General features: G+C 46.1%; 1 protein-coding gene across 1 annotated transcript in view; it reads left to right on the plus strand.

The window, feature by feature from the left end:
* Nucleotides 1-19,101, plus strand: part of CDCP1 (CUB domain containing protein 1) — a 34,909-nt gene that overhangs the window by 2,607 nt on the left and 13,201 nt on the right. The window contains exons 2-4 of the mRNA XM_056518438.1: nt 10,513-10,719; nt 11,269-11,619; nt 18,131-18,487. Of these exons, the coding sequence (XP_056374413.1) occupies nt 10,513-10,719; nt 11,269-11,619; nt 18,131-18,487 (915 nt within the window). The remainder of the gene's footprint in view (nt 1-10,512; nt 10,720-11,268; nt 11,620-18,130; nt 18,488-19,101) is intronic.

A 19,101-nucleotide genomic window follows, 5' to 3' on the forward strand; every position in this document is an offset into this window, starting at 1 on the left:
CACTTGTTTCCCCATTGTAAATATGTTATACCATGTAAAGTGTTATAAAATGTAGTGTTGCTTTAAGAGTTATACCATGTGATATGTCATGTGATTGTTACCCAGGAGGTACCAGTGACCATGTGATCCCAAGAGTGACCTATGGGCTCCCTGCTAATCTCCCCCCTATAAACTCTGGGTGGAGCTAGCTTCTCTCTCTTTGAGCTCTGCTCTTCTGCTAAGCTGAGGTCCAGTGCAGTCATGCCTAATGTGTGTGTCCAGAGTGTTGGAGGCCTCAAAGTCAAGTCCTGCAGCCACCATCAAATGCAAGTAAGCTTTAGTTATAGCTTGCCAGTCTTCAGTCAAGTCAGTCCCTGTCATCTGTCAAGTCAGCGTGGCCTGCACTACATCATCCAATCCTACTATAAGTCCCAGCAAGCCCTTAAGGTCTCTGAGTCACCTCCGTGGGCCCTGGCTGAACTGTATAGAATTGACCATCTGTCTACCCTCAGTAAAGCTACCGTTATCCGAAACTTGGCATCGGAGTCTTTATTGCCTCCGTGCCTAGCCCAGGATCTAGCGGTATACCTTTGGGTGGTATCAAGGATAAACCACGCCCTGGCATCATGCATACAATGGGTTAATGCCATCTGCCCCTAGGGTATCAACATCTGCTCTCATCACACCCTGTTACCACAACTTTTGGTGTCACGTACAGGATACGGGTGTGCGCTTTATGCCACAAGTCCTCCCCCTAGTCTGAACTGTGTCCAATATTGTCTGCAAAAACTGCATGCCAATACGATTTAAGTCGGCACCAAAAAGTGTATGGGACTTTCCAAGTGAAAAGACTTATTTGCTATCGTGGATGGTAGAGAGTCGGTACCCAGCACAGTGAGGAGAAACCAAAGAGCCGCCCTGTGTTGCACAGGGGAAGACTTTGCCGACCGGACCAAAACAGGAAGTTCCCTGGGCGCTGCCATATTGGAGGTTCCGGCAGCTGTGTCCGGCTCCACTGTCTTCTATCAAGAACCCGCTGCAGCGCAGACTTTGCAAACACCAACGATTACCAGCATCAGGTCTCCGGTGCCGGTAACTATCAGCATTAACTAACTAGTGTCCGAAAGTCTGGTCACAAGACAAATTACTACCGGGAAAAGCGTGTTATCCTTCTTAAAGCAACAGCATGCTCAAAATTCAACATTCAGAACCCAGCTCTCCAGATCATCCAGGCGACAGTGCCCCTCCATCTCCAGCAGCGGGATCATCACCTGCCCCAGCGGCCGGAATGTTACCAGTCCTGCCTGCAGTCCACATCAACAACCCTGGTGTTCCAGCATATGCACTGGTATTCATGGGGAACCTTGTCTTCCCTACCTACAATGGAGACCACTTCACCCTGAGGGATTTCAAAGAAAGGATCCAGCGTTTGTCTTTTACTCTTTCCCTTAACACCATTATCACCAGCCCCCGCCCCACTGTCACCTGCTTTGCCAGTCACCGCAGCCTCAGATTTACAGAGTATTAGGCAGGATATTGAACAACTGACTAAGGCTGTGAAGGAGCTTGCCACCCAGTCCGCCCCACCTGACTGTGAACCGCCCCTACTCAGAAAACCTTCCTCTGCTCCCTGTAATTTCAACCCCTACAACCCTCCACCTTATAGACCCTCAGGGACTCAAAGACCCTCTTGTCCCTATTGTAATAAACCAGGACATTGGAAAATGCAGTGTTGGGATTAAAACGGATTTCCCCTGGGGTAGTGGACCGGCCCTCAGGAAAGCAGTCATCAGGTCCAATTGCCGAACTACCTCAGTCAGGACTCAAACTTTATGTCGCCTCCTGCCCCTATCTAAACATTTTTGTAGAGTCAGAGTAGTTGCGGGTAATGGGCAACCAGTCCCAAGACATGGGTACTAGGAGCCAACCATATAGTTGGGAGAGCATGTACTTAGCAGGCAGGGAGGGATTGTGATTAATGTGACAGATAAGGGGTCTGCTGAATTTTTACTGTGGATGAACATTATGAAAAACAGTTTTTTGTTGAAATGTAATAGATAAAACAAAAAGAGGCGGCGCTCAAATCCCAAAAGTGATTGAAAGTAAGAGAGGTTTGTACTCACCCGGTGTATGTGGGAGGTCACAGGACAGTGATCCCCCACTAACACCTGGAGTCCTCTTGTCACTTATATACTGAAACAATCTCCGTCATGTAGACATCCCTTAGGGAGGGCGCAGGGTGTTTTTTGTTGAAATAGTAGATGCCTTTCATGTCTCTCTTCCCCATATGTCCCCTTCAGGCCAGAGGGCTGCGCAGCACCACATGAAAATGTACAAGCAGAGTGGAAGTTTGCCAACAAGCAAGGTGAAATCTGCAAAGTTCAAGTACAAGACATACTGTCCATGACCTTGCAACCCAACACAGAGACACTCATCTGGTGTCGTGCACATACCGGAGTCAAGAATGGAGACTATCAAGCCCTGCTGGAGCCTCTGCAACTAGAAGACTGCCCTCTTCGTCGAGCTGTGAGAAGTCTTGTCACTGTTACAGTTACAGTCCGGTTAGTCAACCTGTCTTATGCTGCTACTGTGTTACCCAAATACATCCCAGTAGCCCAGTTGTATCTCATTGAGTCAAAAGACATATTAACAGAACGTATGGTGGCCCAACAGCGTGCAGCCCAAGTGGCTGGAGGATCCGGTAAGAGTCCTCCCAAGCCCTGGTGGGCACAACTACAAGTTGGGGCGACACCACCCCAAGGGACCAAGTTAAGGGAGTCATCAGTGTCGCTAAAAGGTACCATGAAGCTTTTAGCAAACACCCCACAGATTTCGGGCATATGTCCATGATCCAACATCGAATCCTCACAGGCGACAGCCCACCTATCAAGGAAAGACACCACCCGGTCAAGCCAGGCATGTATCAGACTGTCAAGAAGATGCTGGCCAACATTAAAGAGGCAGACGTCAATTTCAGAGTCCCTGGGCAGCACTACTTGTCCTGGTCAAGAAAAAAAGACGTAACCATCCAATTCTGTGTCGACTAGGAGTCACTCACAGCCTTCAGGTCGGCTGCTTACTTCTCCACCCTGGACTTAACCAGCAGATATTGCCAAGTGCCCATGGCCATGGAAGACCGGGAGAAGACCGCCTTCGTGACACCCATAGGACTGTTTGAGTTTAAAAGTATGCCGTTTGGGCTATGTAATGCCCCTGCTACGTTTCAGTGTTTGGTGGAAAGGTGCCTGGGCCATCTAAATTTTCAAAGTGTCCTATTGTACCTGGACAATGTCATCGTGTATTCCCAGTCCTACCAGGAACACCTCAGTCATCTGTCATATGTCTTCCAAGTCTTGATCAAGCATGGGATGAAGATCAAGCCATCAAAGTGACACTTGCTCAAATCTCAGGTACACTACCTGGGTCATGTTGTTAGAGCCAAGGGAGTCTAGCCCAATCCTGAAAAGGTGGAGGTTGTCAAGAACTGGCCTACCCCGCACATGGTGAAAGATATCAGGAGCTTCATGGGATTTGCTGGCTACTACTGCCGCTTCATTCCCCACTTCGCCCAGATTGCAGAACCCCTCACAGCTCTCTTACGGGGTATGGCAAAGGAGAACTACAATGGGAAACTACCTGTTGAATGTGCCGAAGAGCAAGAGACAGGGTTCCGAGTTGTTAAACGTCTGCTGACAGAACCACCCATCCTGGCGTACCCAGACTACAGTTATATACTGATGCCAGTTTAGAATATCTGGGAGCTGTCCTGTCCCAAGTCCAGGAAGGGCAAGAGCAAGTAGTTGCCTATGCCAGTTGTAACCTGCAAGGAGCAGAGAAGAATGATGCAAACTATAGTTCATTAAAGTTAGAACTTCTTGCCCTGGTATGGGCTGTGACCGAAAAGTTCAAAGACTACTTGGCTGCCACGCCATTTACTGTCTATACAGATAATAACAAGTTGGCCCACCTGAACACTGCCAAGTTGAGTGCCATCGAACAACATTGGGCTTCAAGATTAGCCAATTACAGTTTCATCATCAAGTACAGAAGCGGCAAGTCATATGTCTATGCCGATGTACTATCTCGGATGACCCCCGGCGAAGAACCACCTATCGAAGACGTGTGGGAGGACATGCAGAGGCCCACATTTCGTCAACTGTTCGCGAACCAGAATGTTGTGACTGCACTGATGGATGGCGAACCCAGGTCCGAAAAGGTTGAAGACCTGTACACCTGGAAGACTCTTCAAGATGAAAGTCGAGTCATGGGGGATCTGTTGGACTACCTTCTGGCGAAAAAGGTACCAACAGGTCTATGCAGGGCCCAGTGTGATTATGAGCTGAAACATCTGTGGCGACAGAGGAAGCGACTGTTTGTGCACAAAGGGCTGTTGTGCCAAAATTCTTTGGATCTGGTTTCTGGTGATCGACTTCATCAGATTCTGGTTCCCCCGAATAGATGCGACGATGGTCCTCAACGCATACCATGATCAGTCAGGACATTTTGGAGGTCAGAAGACCGAGGCTACTGTCAGTCGAAGATTCTATTGGATCGAAATGTTGAGCAACAATGAGAAATGGTACAGTGAATGTGCTGTGGTGTCACCAAGAACGTGCGCAAGGACTAAATGGGTTGTCATTGTCCCAGTCAAAGATCTTACAGCCAAGACAGCGGCCCAGATGTTCTACTCCAATTGGGTGCAAACCCTTGGGTGTCCTGAGTCTGTCCTAATGGACCGGGAAATTGCCTTCAAGGCCCAACTCTTCCAAGAGCTGTGTGAATTCCATTCCTGCAAAAAAAAAAAAGATTAATACTACTTATCACCCCCAGGGGAACGGGCTCTGTGAGCGCATCAACCAAGTCTTTATCTACATGTTGCTAGCCATCTTTGTGTCAAGACTACAAGAGTGGCCTCGACTGCTGCCTGGACTATTAAAGATCTATAATAACACAGTCCAGTGTTCTACGGGTGAAACACCTTTCTACTTGATGATGGAGCACCATTGACAGCTGCCTAAAGACCGAACATTTGGGCTCCAAGCCCTGTTTAACAACTCTCCGCAAGCCTCCCTGGACTGGGTCTCTGACCACCAGAGAAGAATCCAAGAGGCCAAATAAATTGTCAGCAAAAAAATGGGCGTGGCCCAGCAGAAACAACAGGAGGATTATAACCGTCATGCTTCTGCCAAACCACTTCAATTGGGCTATTAAAATCTGGCTGCGGAGGTTTCCAAGGACCCGCAAGTTAGACTCTATCTGGGAGACAGAACCGTACACGGTGACAGCCATACCCTATCTGGATTCCGATTTATACGAAGTACAAAAGTCTGGGTGTGAGCCACAAGTTGTTCACTGAAACCGAAACAAGTTGTGTCTGAAAGAAGATCTGCCAGTGCTCCCAGCACCACCTCCTCCAGCTGTAAGACCTGTGAGAAAATATGTCCCAGGCGAGGGAATCCACGCATCCATGGATTTCCCTATGTTTTCTCCAACTCAGCCTGCGATCTTCTGTGTCTCACCAACCCAGGGGCCAGTTCAACCAACACTAGTCTCCACACCAGTCCCAGTCTTTTCACCATTGTCTCCAGCCTATACGCCAGTCTCTAGACTACCAACTCATTCTCCAGCCTCTCCAGTGCAGATTCCAGCAACTCTGGGTACCGCCAGCCCTGGACCAATACCCGCTCTTGAATTCATTGAGGAAGAGTTAGCTGCAGCTTCAGAGGCTCCAAGGGCTCCCGAAGACACAAGAATTCCAGATTCCCCCGAAGTGGTGTTGCGTAGGTCCCAACGGTTGACAGAAGGACAAATTTCCGCCAGGTACAAAAATTAATTCATAATGTAAAGTTATGTACCACACAAGTAGTCCACACATATGCAAATAGTTAAGATAGGACTGTAAGATTATTTGTAGTCCCAGTCCACAAGTTCTAAATATATACAGTTTTGTGTCTAATGTTTTCTCTCCTGTCCACGTGTACAGGGTACTCTACTGGCCAGAGGGTTCACCTGATATCTAGATAATGCACTTAGAGCGACAGAATTGATAACGGTAACACTGTTGTATAGTATAACAACGTATATTAAGTTCTGTGGAAAAGAGTTGAGAACCGAGGGGCCCCAGCAGCCGAGGCATTGGGTAGATAGCCTCTGGCAGCCCAATCCTTGAATCTATGTATATTCATATGTATATTGTCTTAAGTGTCTTCAGAAAGCAGTTACAAAGTCAAATTAACCCCACAAATTTAAAGAGCATGTATGGACATTCACCATGCCACATGGACTCATCTTTATCTCGTTTCATAATACAGACCTGAGAAGGACATTGTGCATAAATGCCCCAGGAACTGTCACTAGGCCTCAGTGGCCACTTCAGTCCCCTGCCCTCCAGGACTGGGTGTCGAGGATGACTTTAACCCTTTAAGGACCCAGCCAATTTTCACTGTAGGACCCGACCATTTTTTGCACATCTGACCACTGTCATTTTAAGCATTAATAACTCTGGGATGCTTTTACCTTTCATTTTGATTCTGAGACAGTTTTTTCGTGACATATTCTACTTTAACATGGTGGTAAAATTTTGTGGTAACTTGCATCCTTTCTTGGTGAAAAATCCCAAAATTTGATGAAAAATGTGAAAATTTAGCTTTTTTCTAACTTTGAAGCTCTCTGTAAGGAAAATGGATATTCCAAATAACATTTTTTTTATTCACATATACAATATGTCTACTTTATGTTTGCATCATAAAATTGATGAGTTTTTACTTTTGGAAGACACCAGAGGGCTTCGAAGTTCAGCAGCAATTTTCCAATTTTTCACAAAATTTTCAAACTTACTATTTTTCAGGGACCAGTTCAGGTTTGAAGTGGATTTGAAGGGTCTTCATATTAGAAATACCCCACAAATGAGCCCATTATAAAAACTGCACCCCTAAAATATACATAATGACATTCAGTCAGCATTTTAACCCTTTAGGTATTTCACAGGAATAGCAGCAAAGTGAGGGAGAAAATTCACAAATTCATGTCTCATTTAGGAAGCCCCTATGGTGCCAGAACAGCAAAAAAAAAACACATGGCATACCATTTTGGAAACTAGACCCCTTGAGGAACGTAACAAGGAATAAAGTGAGCCTTAATACCCCACAGGGGTTTCACAAATTTTGCATATGTAAAAAAAAAAAAAAAAGTCACTAAAATGTGTGCTTCTCCCCCCCCCCCCCCCCAAATTTCACATTTTTGCAAGGGTTAATAGCAGAAAAGACCCCCCCCAAAATTTGTAACCCAATCTCTTCTGAGTATGGAAATATCCCATGTGTGGAAGTCAAGTGCTCTGCTGGCGCACTACAATGCTCAGAAGAGAAGGAGCGCCATTGAGCTTTTGGGGAAAAAAATTGTTTGGAATGGAAGTCAGGGGCCATGTGCGTTTACAAAGCCCCCCGTGGTGCCAGAACAGTGGACCCCCCCCACATGTGACCCTATTTTGGAAACCACACCCCTCACAGAATTTAATAAGGGGTGCAGTGAGTATTTACACCCCACTGGCGTTTGACAGATCTTTGGAACAGTGGGCTATGCAAATGAAAAAATAAAATTTTTCATTTTCACGGACCACTGTTCCAAAAATCTGTCAGACACCTGTGGGGCGTAAATGCTCACTGTACCCCTTATTACATTCCATGAGGGGTGTAGTTTCCAAAATGGGATCACATGTGGGTATTTATTTTTTTGCGTTTATGTCATAACCGCTGTAAAATCAGCCACCCCTGTGCAAATCACCAATTAAGGCCTCAAATGTACATAGTGCGCTCTCACTCCTGAGCCTTGTTGTGCGTCCGCAGAGCATTTTACGCCCACATATGGGGTATTTCTGTACTCAGGAGAAATTGCGTTACAAATTTTGGGGGTCTTTTTTTCCTTTTAACGCTTGTGAAAATAAAAAGTATAGGGCAACACTAGCATGTTAGTGTAAAATTTTTTATTTTTTTACACTAACAAGCTGGTGTAGCCCCAAATTTTCCTTTTCATAAGGGGTAAAAGGAGAAAAAGCCCCCCAAAATTTGTAGTGCAATTTCTCCCGAGTACAGAGATACCCGATATGTGGCGCTAAACTGTTTCCTTGAAATACGACAGGGCTCCATAGTGAGAGAGCTTCATGTGCATTTGAGGACTAAATTAGGGATCGCATAGGGGTGGACATAGGGGTATTCTACGCCAGTGATTCCCAAAGAGGGTGCCTCCAGCTGTTGCTAAATTCCCAGCATGCCTGGACAGTCAGTGGCTGTCCGGAAATGCTGGGAGTTGTTGTTTTGCAACAGCTGGAGGCTCTGTTTTGGAAACACTGCCATACAATACGGTTTTAATTTTTATTGGGGGGGGGGCAGTGTAAGGGGGTGTATATGTTGTGTTTCACCCTTTATTATGTGTTAGTGTAGTGTTTTTAGGGTACATTCGCATTGACGTGTTACGGTGAGTTTCCCGCTAGGAGTTTGAGCTGCGGCGAAAAATTTGCCGCAGCCCAAACTTGAAGCAGGAAACTTACTGTAAGCCTGCCCGTGTGAATGTACCCTGTACGTTCACATGGGGGGCAAACCTCCAGCTGTTTCAAAACTACAAATCCCAGCATGTACTGACAGACCGTGCATGCTGGGAGTTGTACTTTTTCAACAGCTGGAGACACACTGGTTGGAAAACCTTCAGTTAGGTTCTGTCACCTAACTCAGTATTTTCCAACCAGTCTGCCTCCAGCTGTTGCAAAACTACAACTCCCAGCATGTACTGATCGCCGAAGGGCATGCTGGGAGATGTAGTTATGTAATAGCTGGAGGTACGCAACTACAACTCCCAGCATGCCGAGACAGCTGATTGCTGTTTGGACATGCTGGGATTTGCAGTTTTGCAACATCTGGAGGGCTACAGTTTTAGAGAACACTGCAAAGTGATCTCCAAACTGTGGTCCTCCAGCTGTTGCAAAACTATAATTCCCAGCATGCCCTGACAGCAAACAGTTGTTTGGGCATGCTAGGGGTTGTAGTTTTGCAAGATCTGGAGGGCTACAGTTTAGAGACCACTATATAGTGGTCTCAAACTGTAGCCCTCCAGCTGTTGCAAAACTACATATTCCAGCATGCCCAAACAGCTGTCTGGGCATGCTGGGAGTTGTAGTTTTGCAACATCTGGAGGGCTACAGTTAGAGACCACTGTATAATGGTCTCAAACTGTACCCTGCAGATGTTGCTAGGCAACTCACCGGCTTCCGTCGGATCCAGCCGCACGTCATCGCCGCCCGCCGATCTCCGTCGCCTGCAGCCTCCGTCGCCCGCCCGGATCGGTAAGTGGATCTTCGGCGCCGGTCCCTGTCGTTTCCCCGTCCTGCCCCGCCTATTGTGGGAGGGCAGGAAGGGGAAAACAAAAGTAACTCCCCACCCCCCCGCCCCCGATCTGCTATTGGTGGACGTGTCTAGACCGCCAATAGCAGGGATAGGAGGGGTGGCACCCGTGCCACCTCACTCCTATAGCTTCAGGGGGATCCTGGGTGTCTTAGACACCCGCGATCCCCCTTACATTCCGGGTCACTATAGACCCAGAATGACCCCCCTGGGCATTTGCACGGGATGCCTGCTGAATGATTTCAGCAGGCATCCCGGTCCGATCTCCGCCCGGCGGGGACCGGAACTGCCCATGACGTAACTGTACGTCATGGGTCCTGAAGACCCAGGGTGTCGGGACATAACGTTACGTCATGGGTCCTGAACGGGTTAATTAAGAGGGGGAGTTTGTGGTGGCCCAGTATGGGAGGTGTTACCCCGTGCTCCTGCTGTCCTGTCAGGAATCCTCCTTCAGTGTCCCCAAGGCCCCCTGCACTTATTTCCCCATTGTAAATATGTTTTACCATGTAAAGTGTTATAAAATGTAATGTTGCTTTGAGTTATACCATGTGATATGTGATGTGATTGTTACCCAGGAGGTACCATGTGATCCCAAGAGTGACCTAAGGGCTCCCTGCTAGTCTCCCCCATATAAGCCCTGGGACCCCCTGAGATCTCTGTGCAGCACCTGGCATTCTGTGCTGTTTTTTTCCGAGACAAAGACGTGACATCATGTTACGCCCCCTCGTGACGTCACTTCATGCCCCCTCCATTGATGTCTATGGTAGGAGGCATGACAGCCGTCACACTCCCTCCCATAGACATAAATGGAGGGGGTGTTATGTTGCGTGACATCACGAGGGGGCATGGCGTCACGTCTCCGTCTCGGAAAACCGCATTTCCGAGACTGAAGCAGCACCCAGCACAGAATGCCGGGTTCTGCACAGAGATCGCAGGGGGTCCCAGTGGTGGGACTCCCGCGATCAGACATCTTGTCCCCTATCCTTTTTATATGGAAAAATATGTCTTAGGCCTGAATACCCCTTTAATATCCCCCCCCAGCCCAATCAGTGAATATGTTCATTAGAACCTGTAGAACATATGATTGTTTTGTTCTAATTATTTGTGCTCTATTATAAGATGTTTTTTCTTTTTCCGTTCTCAGAATCTGTTACCATCTCATTACCATCTACAGACAATACAATTATCCATATAAAACGTATAAATACCCCACCATCACCACCTTGTTACATCTGTGCTCCACACTGTAAGGAATCGAGTCTTGAGATATCCAAAGGGAAAAAAGTGGATTACAGCTTCAGCTGCACAACACCAGAGGTGCATTTCATCATGGAAATCAATAGGACTATTGGTGAGTTAAGGACACTGTTTTACATTTACAGTACAGTTTAGGGTTAGAGCACAGGTAGCAACTGTCTTATGCAACTGAACTGAATGTTAAAGGCCGCCCAGGTTTAGAGAGTAGGAGGTTTTACATGACACCCTGGTACTTTTACATGTTGTTGTTCATAGGCCTCCAGCTTCCTCTACCTTTTTTCCTGTCTTTATCATTGCTAGCCCATGCACAGCCATGCATGGCAAAATGCAGTGTTGCCAGCTGCCCCTGCTCCTTATCAGAGAAAGGGTGCAAAGAAGTGACCTCACCAGCCTATGCTCCGGCACGGTCACCTTTTGACATCTCATATTGCTTATTGAATAACCATTTTTTTTTTTCTTTTACTAGCAGCCCCTGTGAATTTCTACCCTAGGCACTGGCCCTTTATTGCCTATTTGCAAATATGGACATGACCAAACTAATGATTAATCCAAAACTTCTTTAATGTCTACTATTATGTAGTTTAGCTAAACAATACCTGCCAAGCTTAAAACATAATTTTGTTTTGTTTCCTGGTACATCTAGATTGCAGCTTGGGTATGTGTCCTTTAAATATTAGTCTACATCCTTCCAACTTAGATGGCTTAAATCGGACCTTCTTTTGGAGCATCTTGACCTCTAAGAACCATGGACTTGTACTGGGCTTCTCTACTCCATGGAAACAGATACATCCTTCGAGCCGGTGTTCAGACCTTGTTGGCTTTAACGTCAGCACATATGTTCGTGATGTATCCTACAACATTGGAAGCTTCTGCAGGAATGGTACCATAACACGTATTAAAGTACAGGAAAGAGGAGTCATTTCTTTAAGTTTGCCATGGAATGTTAATATCAAAGATCCTGGAATTAGCATCACAAACAGATCTTCCATTAGAAGTAGGTGCTAACCAAATCATTCTTACCATTTTTTTGGGGTATTTCAGTATGAATTTTCTCAACATTACTGTTTTGTACCGGTGTACTGCATTATATAAAAACATATGTCGGTCTGTTACAGCATAGTTTATTTTACGTCAAAGGGGCTGGATATAACCCATGGACAGGTGTGGTGCTGTATGTAGAGGAAGGCAGCCATGTTTTTCTACTCTTGTAAAACACCTTTTTAAGGCGGAGTCCTTTTAAAGGGGTTTTATAAGGATAAAAAGAAATAAAATAACCTTATGGTAAAAAAACAAACTTGTCAGTTTACTTACCCTTTACTATTCTTTACAGTTTCAAAACTGGTATGATCTTTGCAAGCTTATGTGATGACATGTAATCGCATTAATGACATATCCCCTGAACAGAGAATGTTATAGTGATGTGTCTTAGTGTTAGCAGCCAGCTCACTTCCATGTAGTCTATAGAGGGGCAAGTATATACACATATTGGAAGAGATCTATCAATAGAAGGGCGAAAGGGGGGGGAGGAAAAGGAGAAGGTGTCCATTATTTCCAGATGACTCTTTGCCCCATTTCCAGTTTGAAAACTATGACTTCTCTGAAATACTGCAGGGTTTTACAGTAACCCTTTAGATAGCATTTGGATCCTTCTGAAATGTTAAGGGAGTGGTTAAGTGGCATTTTTAAAATGCAGCAAATTTATTAATGAAATGTATGGTTTTTAGAGATAAAAATGCTGTCTTAGTGTACACAAACCATTAGGCAGCATAAGGAAGAAAAAAGTCATAAAAATGTCTAGAGAATTGTGCAAAATTTATCACTCTGCATGTGTCATTTATTTCTCTAAATTTGCCAGCTATCCGTTTTTTTTTTTTTGTTTTTTTTTTTTTAAATCTCATAAACTGATATCTTAAAATCTTATAAAATGCCTTTAGTCTGGCACCAGTCCAAAAAATGGCCAACATGTACTCAAAATAGCCCTGTTTTTTTTTTTTTTGTTTTTTTTTTTAAATTTAAATACAGAATTATGAATAATGCGATGAATTTTGAATAATGCGATGAGATTTATCAATAAAGTCTTAGGATATAGTCAGCAAAAAAAGCCACAGATATAGAAAAATATAATAAAATGGTAGCCAGTGGCATAATGTTTGGGGCACTTGACAAGGCATGTTTGTGCTAATGCATATTACAACATACTGTCCTAAAATGCTTAAAAAGGTTGTCGGGCCTAAAATAATTAATGACCTATTCACATGATAGGCCTTCAATAGTTGATTGGCCATGACGATCATGTTGGCACTCGGTAACTGCAGAGCAGCCCCCCTACACTGTTTGTTCCTGGGGCTACACTGATTGGTTGGATGCAGTATTTTGATGGCCTATCCTTAAAGGAGATGTCTCATGCTAAAAATTACTAAAGAAAACTTATCCCTAGATGAGAGAATCGAATCAGACAAATACGAATTAGTTAAGAATTTCAGGAAAATTTCGATTTGCAATTAATGCGAATATCGCCGCGACTCAATGATTAAACTCCCTTTAATGCACTCCAGGCTCCAGGGCATCTAAAATGGTGGATCCACATGTGAGGACATGGGGCAAGGAATCCTCGGAAGGCGGGAACAAGGGTAGTCGGGATAACCCTGAATCACATGCAGCCTATCAGCAGCCAGTAACCCCTTTGATGTCACAGCCTTATATAATCGGCAGCCATCTTGCGGCCAGTCACTTCAGAATTTTATTGCAGAGGGAGTGAGAAAGGGACAGACAGCACTGTGTGTTGCACAGAAAAGTATTTTTACAGCAGCGATTCACCTCCCTGTCACATCAGTATTCTATTGCAGAGAGGGACAGAGAGCAGTGTGTGTTGCACAGAAAAGCTTTTTTTACAGCAGCGATTCACCTCAAGCCCAAATCCAGCCTAGAATTACTGATAGGAAAGGGAGTGAGATTGAGATAGAGAGAGTGCAATTTTGGGTGTAGTAGACAGTAACTGTGTGCTGCAGCACTGGTGTGTACTTCTGGTGTTGTAGACAAATACTGTTTTAAGCGCACTGGAGCGCATTGTCCTCCCCTCATAAGTGCATACCACATATGTACATCTAAGTGATGTACTATTTTGTTCCTGTTAAAGTCTTAAGGGCCTACATACTGTGAAAGGCCAGCCAAAAGTACACACCTGCTGGTGTTATAGACAAATACAGTTTTTAGCATAGTGGAGCGCATTGTACTCCCCTCATATAATCACGGTCAGTCAGAGAAGTGCCAGGACGTGCACAGAGGAGTGGCAGAGGCCTAAATTAGGCAGAGGTCGCAGCAGAATAGGGGCAAGTGTCAGCAGTGTTGCTGAGAGAGGCCTGAGCTCCCGGTATCAGCTAGCAGTCGTGTCTTGGCCAGCAACCCATCTGCCGTCATCGATTGGTTAACATGGTCATCCACTTCATCACAAGTGGCATCTAACACCCCCAGTCAAAAGTCGGTGGTTTCCTCAGACACAACCCTCAGTTGGTATGGCCTGGGAGCAGTCCCTGTCCTCCCATTGCCTCTGTCCTATGCTGTTCCCTTACCCACAGAATAATCTAATGCTGTGGGTTCAGCTCCACTATTTAGTGTGGACGATGTACTAGAGGACAGTCAGCGGCTACTGCCCAGCCAAGAAGTGGAGGAGACATCTACCACTTGCTCCGCTAGGTGGGCAAGTAGTGATGAGGAGAGTGATGTGGGAGGTGGTATTGCAAGCGTTCAGGCTCGCGGCAGCCTACCTTCCCGGGATGTAGTGGAACAGGGGTTCCTGGAGTCGGAGGCAGTAGCAGTCAATTAGTGCGGACTGTTGGTGGGAAAATTAACTACTCGGCAGTGTGGCAGTTTTTCATCAAGCATCCAGAGGATGTTAACTTTGCCACATGCAAGATGTGTCGGCAGAAGGTGAAGTGTGGCCAGGGTCCCAATGTTGGCACCCCGGCCCTGCGTCCACATATGCAGCGTCACCATAAAGCGGTCTGGGAGAACCGTGGCTCCGATGTGGGGGTCCAGCCTGCTGCATCACCCAGTGGCACGCCGCTTCCTGTTTCAGCCAGCTAAGGCTCCACCACCTCAGCCAAAGGAAGCTGTGTGTCATACCCATCTTCTGGCGCTCCAGATGCTCCTGCTCCTCCTACTTTGAGTCAGTCATTCCGCCAGCAATCCATCGGCAAAGCCATGTCCAAGAGAAAACTGTATGCGCCCACTCATTCAATGGCGCAGAGGCTGAATGTTCTCTGGTCCAAGTTGCTGGGGCTGCAGTCCCTCCCTTTTCAAGTGGTGAACTCTGCACCTTTCAGAGAACTGATGGCTTGTACCAAGCCAAGGTTGAGAATCCCAAGCCATCATTTATTTGCGAATTTATTTGTGGAACAGAAGGTGGGCCATTCTTTGAGCCTGTCGGTGTTTATCAAAGTGCACGGCAGCGCCGTCATGTGGAGCTCTAACTACGGTCAGGGACAATACATGTGCTTTACGGCCCACTGGGTGAATGTGCATTCTGCACAGCCACAACAGCAACTTGGACAGGTCACGCCGTTTCCGCCTCCATGCTCTCAGGCGGTTGGTCCAGTGACAGTGTGCAACTCCGCCTCCTCATCCCCCACAATATCCTCAGCCTTCACTGCACGGCCAAGTCACAGTTCCCCTCCAGCATACCATGGACACAGTCACATAGGGGAGGAACTGTGTCATTCATCAAGAAATCAAATCATGGCTTACTCCATGAAAACTGGAAGAACATCTTGTCTGCGCTGGAGATGTGGCACCTACATCTCACTGCCACATGAGCCCTGTGGTGGCTGAACTGGAGGAGGAGGAGGGGCACAGTGGAGCACAGTTTAGGTTTTGTTAGATGGGCGGTTTTTCTAGTTATCTGAGAGGAGGAGCAGTAGCAACTAGAGGGTTATAAGGAAGGCGAGACAGAGGAACCAGACACACCGTGGCAGTATGCAGTGGAGATCGAAGCAGAGAGTCCCTCCGAGTCACTTGCACAAATGGCACGATGCATGCTCGCTTGTGTAGTGACCCCCGAATTGTCACCATTTGGCAGCGGATGACTTCTGGCTCTCCACCTTATTGGACCCTTGTTACCAGCACAAAATGGGGGCCTATTTTACACCCACTGAGAGGGAGGACAAACTGAGGGGCGGCCTGCGCTCACTTTCCACTCTAATCACTGCTGGGGAGGGGTGGGGTGGCAGAAGCAGTACCAGCTCAATCAGCAGCAGCCTGAGTCTACAGTCGCTGATGAGTAGCTTTCTTAACCCGAATAGTGAATCAACTCCTCAGCAGCAGGTAGACCTGGAGCAGGACCTGAACCAGCAGGTGGTGGCATACCTTGACATGACCATGCCAACACACCTTGAAGATCCGCTGGACTTCTGGGCAGCCAAACTTGATTTGTGGCAGCAACTAGCAGAGTTTGCTCTGGAAAAGCTGTCCTGCCCGGCCAGTAGTGTGCCATCAGAGCGTGTGTTTAGTGCGGCGGGGGCCATAGTAACCCCAGGAGAACTTGTCTGTGGATGAAAAATGTGGAGAGACTGACTTTTTGTGAAGATGAATCAGGCATGGATCAGCCAGGATTTCCACCCACCAATGCCTGATGCATCAGAGTAGATTGACCATGGTGCCACACCAACACTTCACAAATATGGATAGTTCCAAACAGATTTAAGGTGCTGCTCCCCAGTTAGAGACATTCCTCGGCATCAGATCACAAATAAGTATTGAGGATATGCATTACGTAAAACTTAACTTTTAATAATATGCTTAGGATAAAATCTATGTACTCAAATCATTTTTGAAATCAAACAAAAGGAAAGGTGTGCAAAAAAACCTTATGCGCCACCTACACCATCAAGTATTGATGTGATGCAAAGACCTCTAAAAGGTGTAAGGGAACAAAGTATGGTCCATTGTAACTAATGGGGGTAAAACTTCCCCTGTAAGGCCCTACTCGTTACTCACCCTAAAAAGGGCGGCCCCACACAGGAACCTCTCCCTATTTCCCCCTACAAACACTTCCATTTCCCAGGGTTTTAGGTGGAAATAGAGAGAGTTTCCTGTGTGGGGCCGCCCTTTTTTGGGTGGGTAACACTTGCCAAGAAGGAAATAAATAGGGTGCGAAAAAAATGGCAGTGTTTGTAGGTGGAAATAGGGAGAGGTGTGGGGTCGCCCTTTTTAGGGCGAGTAACACTTGCCAAGAAGTGAATTAATAATGCGAGAGTAAGCCTTACAGAGGAAGTTTTTACCTCCACTGGTTACAATGGACCATACATTGTTCCCTTCCACCTTTTTAGAGGTCTTTGCATCACATCAATACTTGGTGGTGTAGGTGGCACATGGTGTTTTTTGCACACCTTTCTTTTTGTTTGATTTAAAAAAATAATAATTTGGGTCCGTATATTTTATCCTAAGCATATTATTAAAAGTTCAGTTTTGCGTAATGCACATCCTCTATACTTACTGATGCCAAGTTCTCCTTTTATCACCCACCTTCGTCACCGGCAACTGGTATTGCCACCCACCGCACCACTTTGTCACCGGTCGGTCACTTTCAGTACTCTTGATGCTGCTGCTGCTGCCACCTCCAGGCTGTCTCATTCTGCCACTATATGTTCTCCCCATGCTGATGCCACCTCCAGGCTGTCTCATTCTGCCACCACATGTTCTCCTCATGCTGATGCAATCTCCAGGCTGTCTCATACTGCAACCATATGTTCTCCCCATGCTGCTGCCACTTCCACACTGTGTCATTCAGCCACTATATGGTCTCCTCATGCTTCAGCCACCTCCATCCATCGGCTGAATCGAATTTTTCAAAAATTCGCTCATCTCTACTTATGCCCTATTTTGAGATTGCAGGGGGGGGGGTCTCGTCGTCCTAGCTCTCCCACAGAGTGGCATGTCACGACGCCTGACAAGAGCGGGGGCCGCCACTCCCCCTCCATATATCTCTAAGCCGAACTGCTCTGGGGGAGAGCTGGGGGTCCATACAGGAGATCACAGGGGGCCCCAGCGGTTAGATTCCCCTGCAGATTGTGGATACGTATTTAGCATGAGACTTCTCCTTTAATATAGGCAATCAATAGTTTTAGATTAGAAAACCCCTTAAGAAATGCATTGTTTACTTTCAATGGATAAAAATCTGTCCTGAAGGAGATTTGATGGGCATAGATGTAGATGGTTCATTGCAGTTATCAAAGCTCTCTTTTGACAATATGTATATCTGTGGGATCATTACATAACCATTTTTGGAATTTGAAGGGTAGTCCCATCTCTGCATGGAACTACCCTATCGATAAGGTATAGGATAATATAACCTGATTATCTCTGGGGTCTGACTTTTGGGACCCCATCAATCTGTCGAACAGAGGTGAAATGTCTGGAATGAATAGAGCACACAAAAAACATTTGTGTTAGTCTGGCCTTAGGAAGCAGAATTTGGATGATACTCTTTTGACAGAAATTTCTCTTTACAGGACTGAGTATTGTTGAATCCACTTTCCATCAACAGTCAGTGGTAAATTTGTTGTCTGCAAACTACCCAGGTCCATTCCCTCACAATGAACAAATGACCTGGAAGTTCATCTTTCCTGAAAACCATGCAGCCAGTGTCGAGTTTTTAAATTATACTCTTCCCATGTGTGTGAAAAAGGATGAAAACGTATTGTACTACCTACCGAAATCCACCCTGTTAAAACTGACAGCTAAGCAGCCAGCAAATATACTGGGCAACTTCAATTTATCCCTACAAAACTGTGAAGTGGATAAACAGATAACTGGTCACCCTGGTCTAAGTTTGAGCTTCAATGTCACCATTCAGAAAAGTCAAGGAAGTAAGTATTTTTTTTTTTTTAGCTACTTTTAGCTGTAAGAACAGCAATATACAATAATTTCAGCATTTTGTCTATTCATTTATTCAGTTTTGCTGTAAATTATAGGAAATCAGTCATCGCGCTGACATGATCTGAGCTGCTGACAATGTCATGTAGTTACTTGTACAACAAAGTGAATGAATAATACATTTGTGGTAGCAGTCCATGCTGTCAGAACAGGAGCAGTTGAGTACTGTAACTTAGTATTGTAGCACTGGTTCGAGGAGTGGTGAGCAGGATGGGTTCACATCACTATTTTACCGTCCTAATTTTCTCAAGATTTTTTATCTTTAAGGGCACATTCCCACTTGACATATATGCAGCATATTTCCCGCTGCACAAAATCTGCGGCAGCAGCGGGAAATACGCTGCGTATCCCTCGCTCACCATACACGCAAGGCTTTCCGGCGGCAGCCCTATCTGTGTAGTGAGTTTTGGAGGCAGAGCCGAGCATCACAGTCATGCCGGCACACGGCTCCACCTCCAAAACTCACTACACAGATAGGGCTGCCGCCGAAAAGCCTTGCGTGTATGGTGAGCGAGGGATACGCATCGTATTTTCCGCTGCTGCAGAT

The sequence above is a fragment of the Hyla sarda genome, chromosome 5 (assembly GCF_029499605.1).
Source record: "Hyla sarda isolate aHylSar1 chromosome 5, aHylSar1.hap1, whole genome shotgun sequence".
Taxonomy (NCBI): Eukaryota; Metazoa; Chordata; class Amphibia; order Anura; family Hylidae; genus Hyla; species Hyla sarda.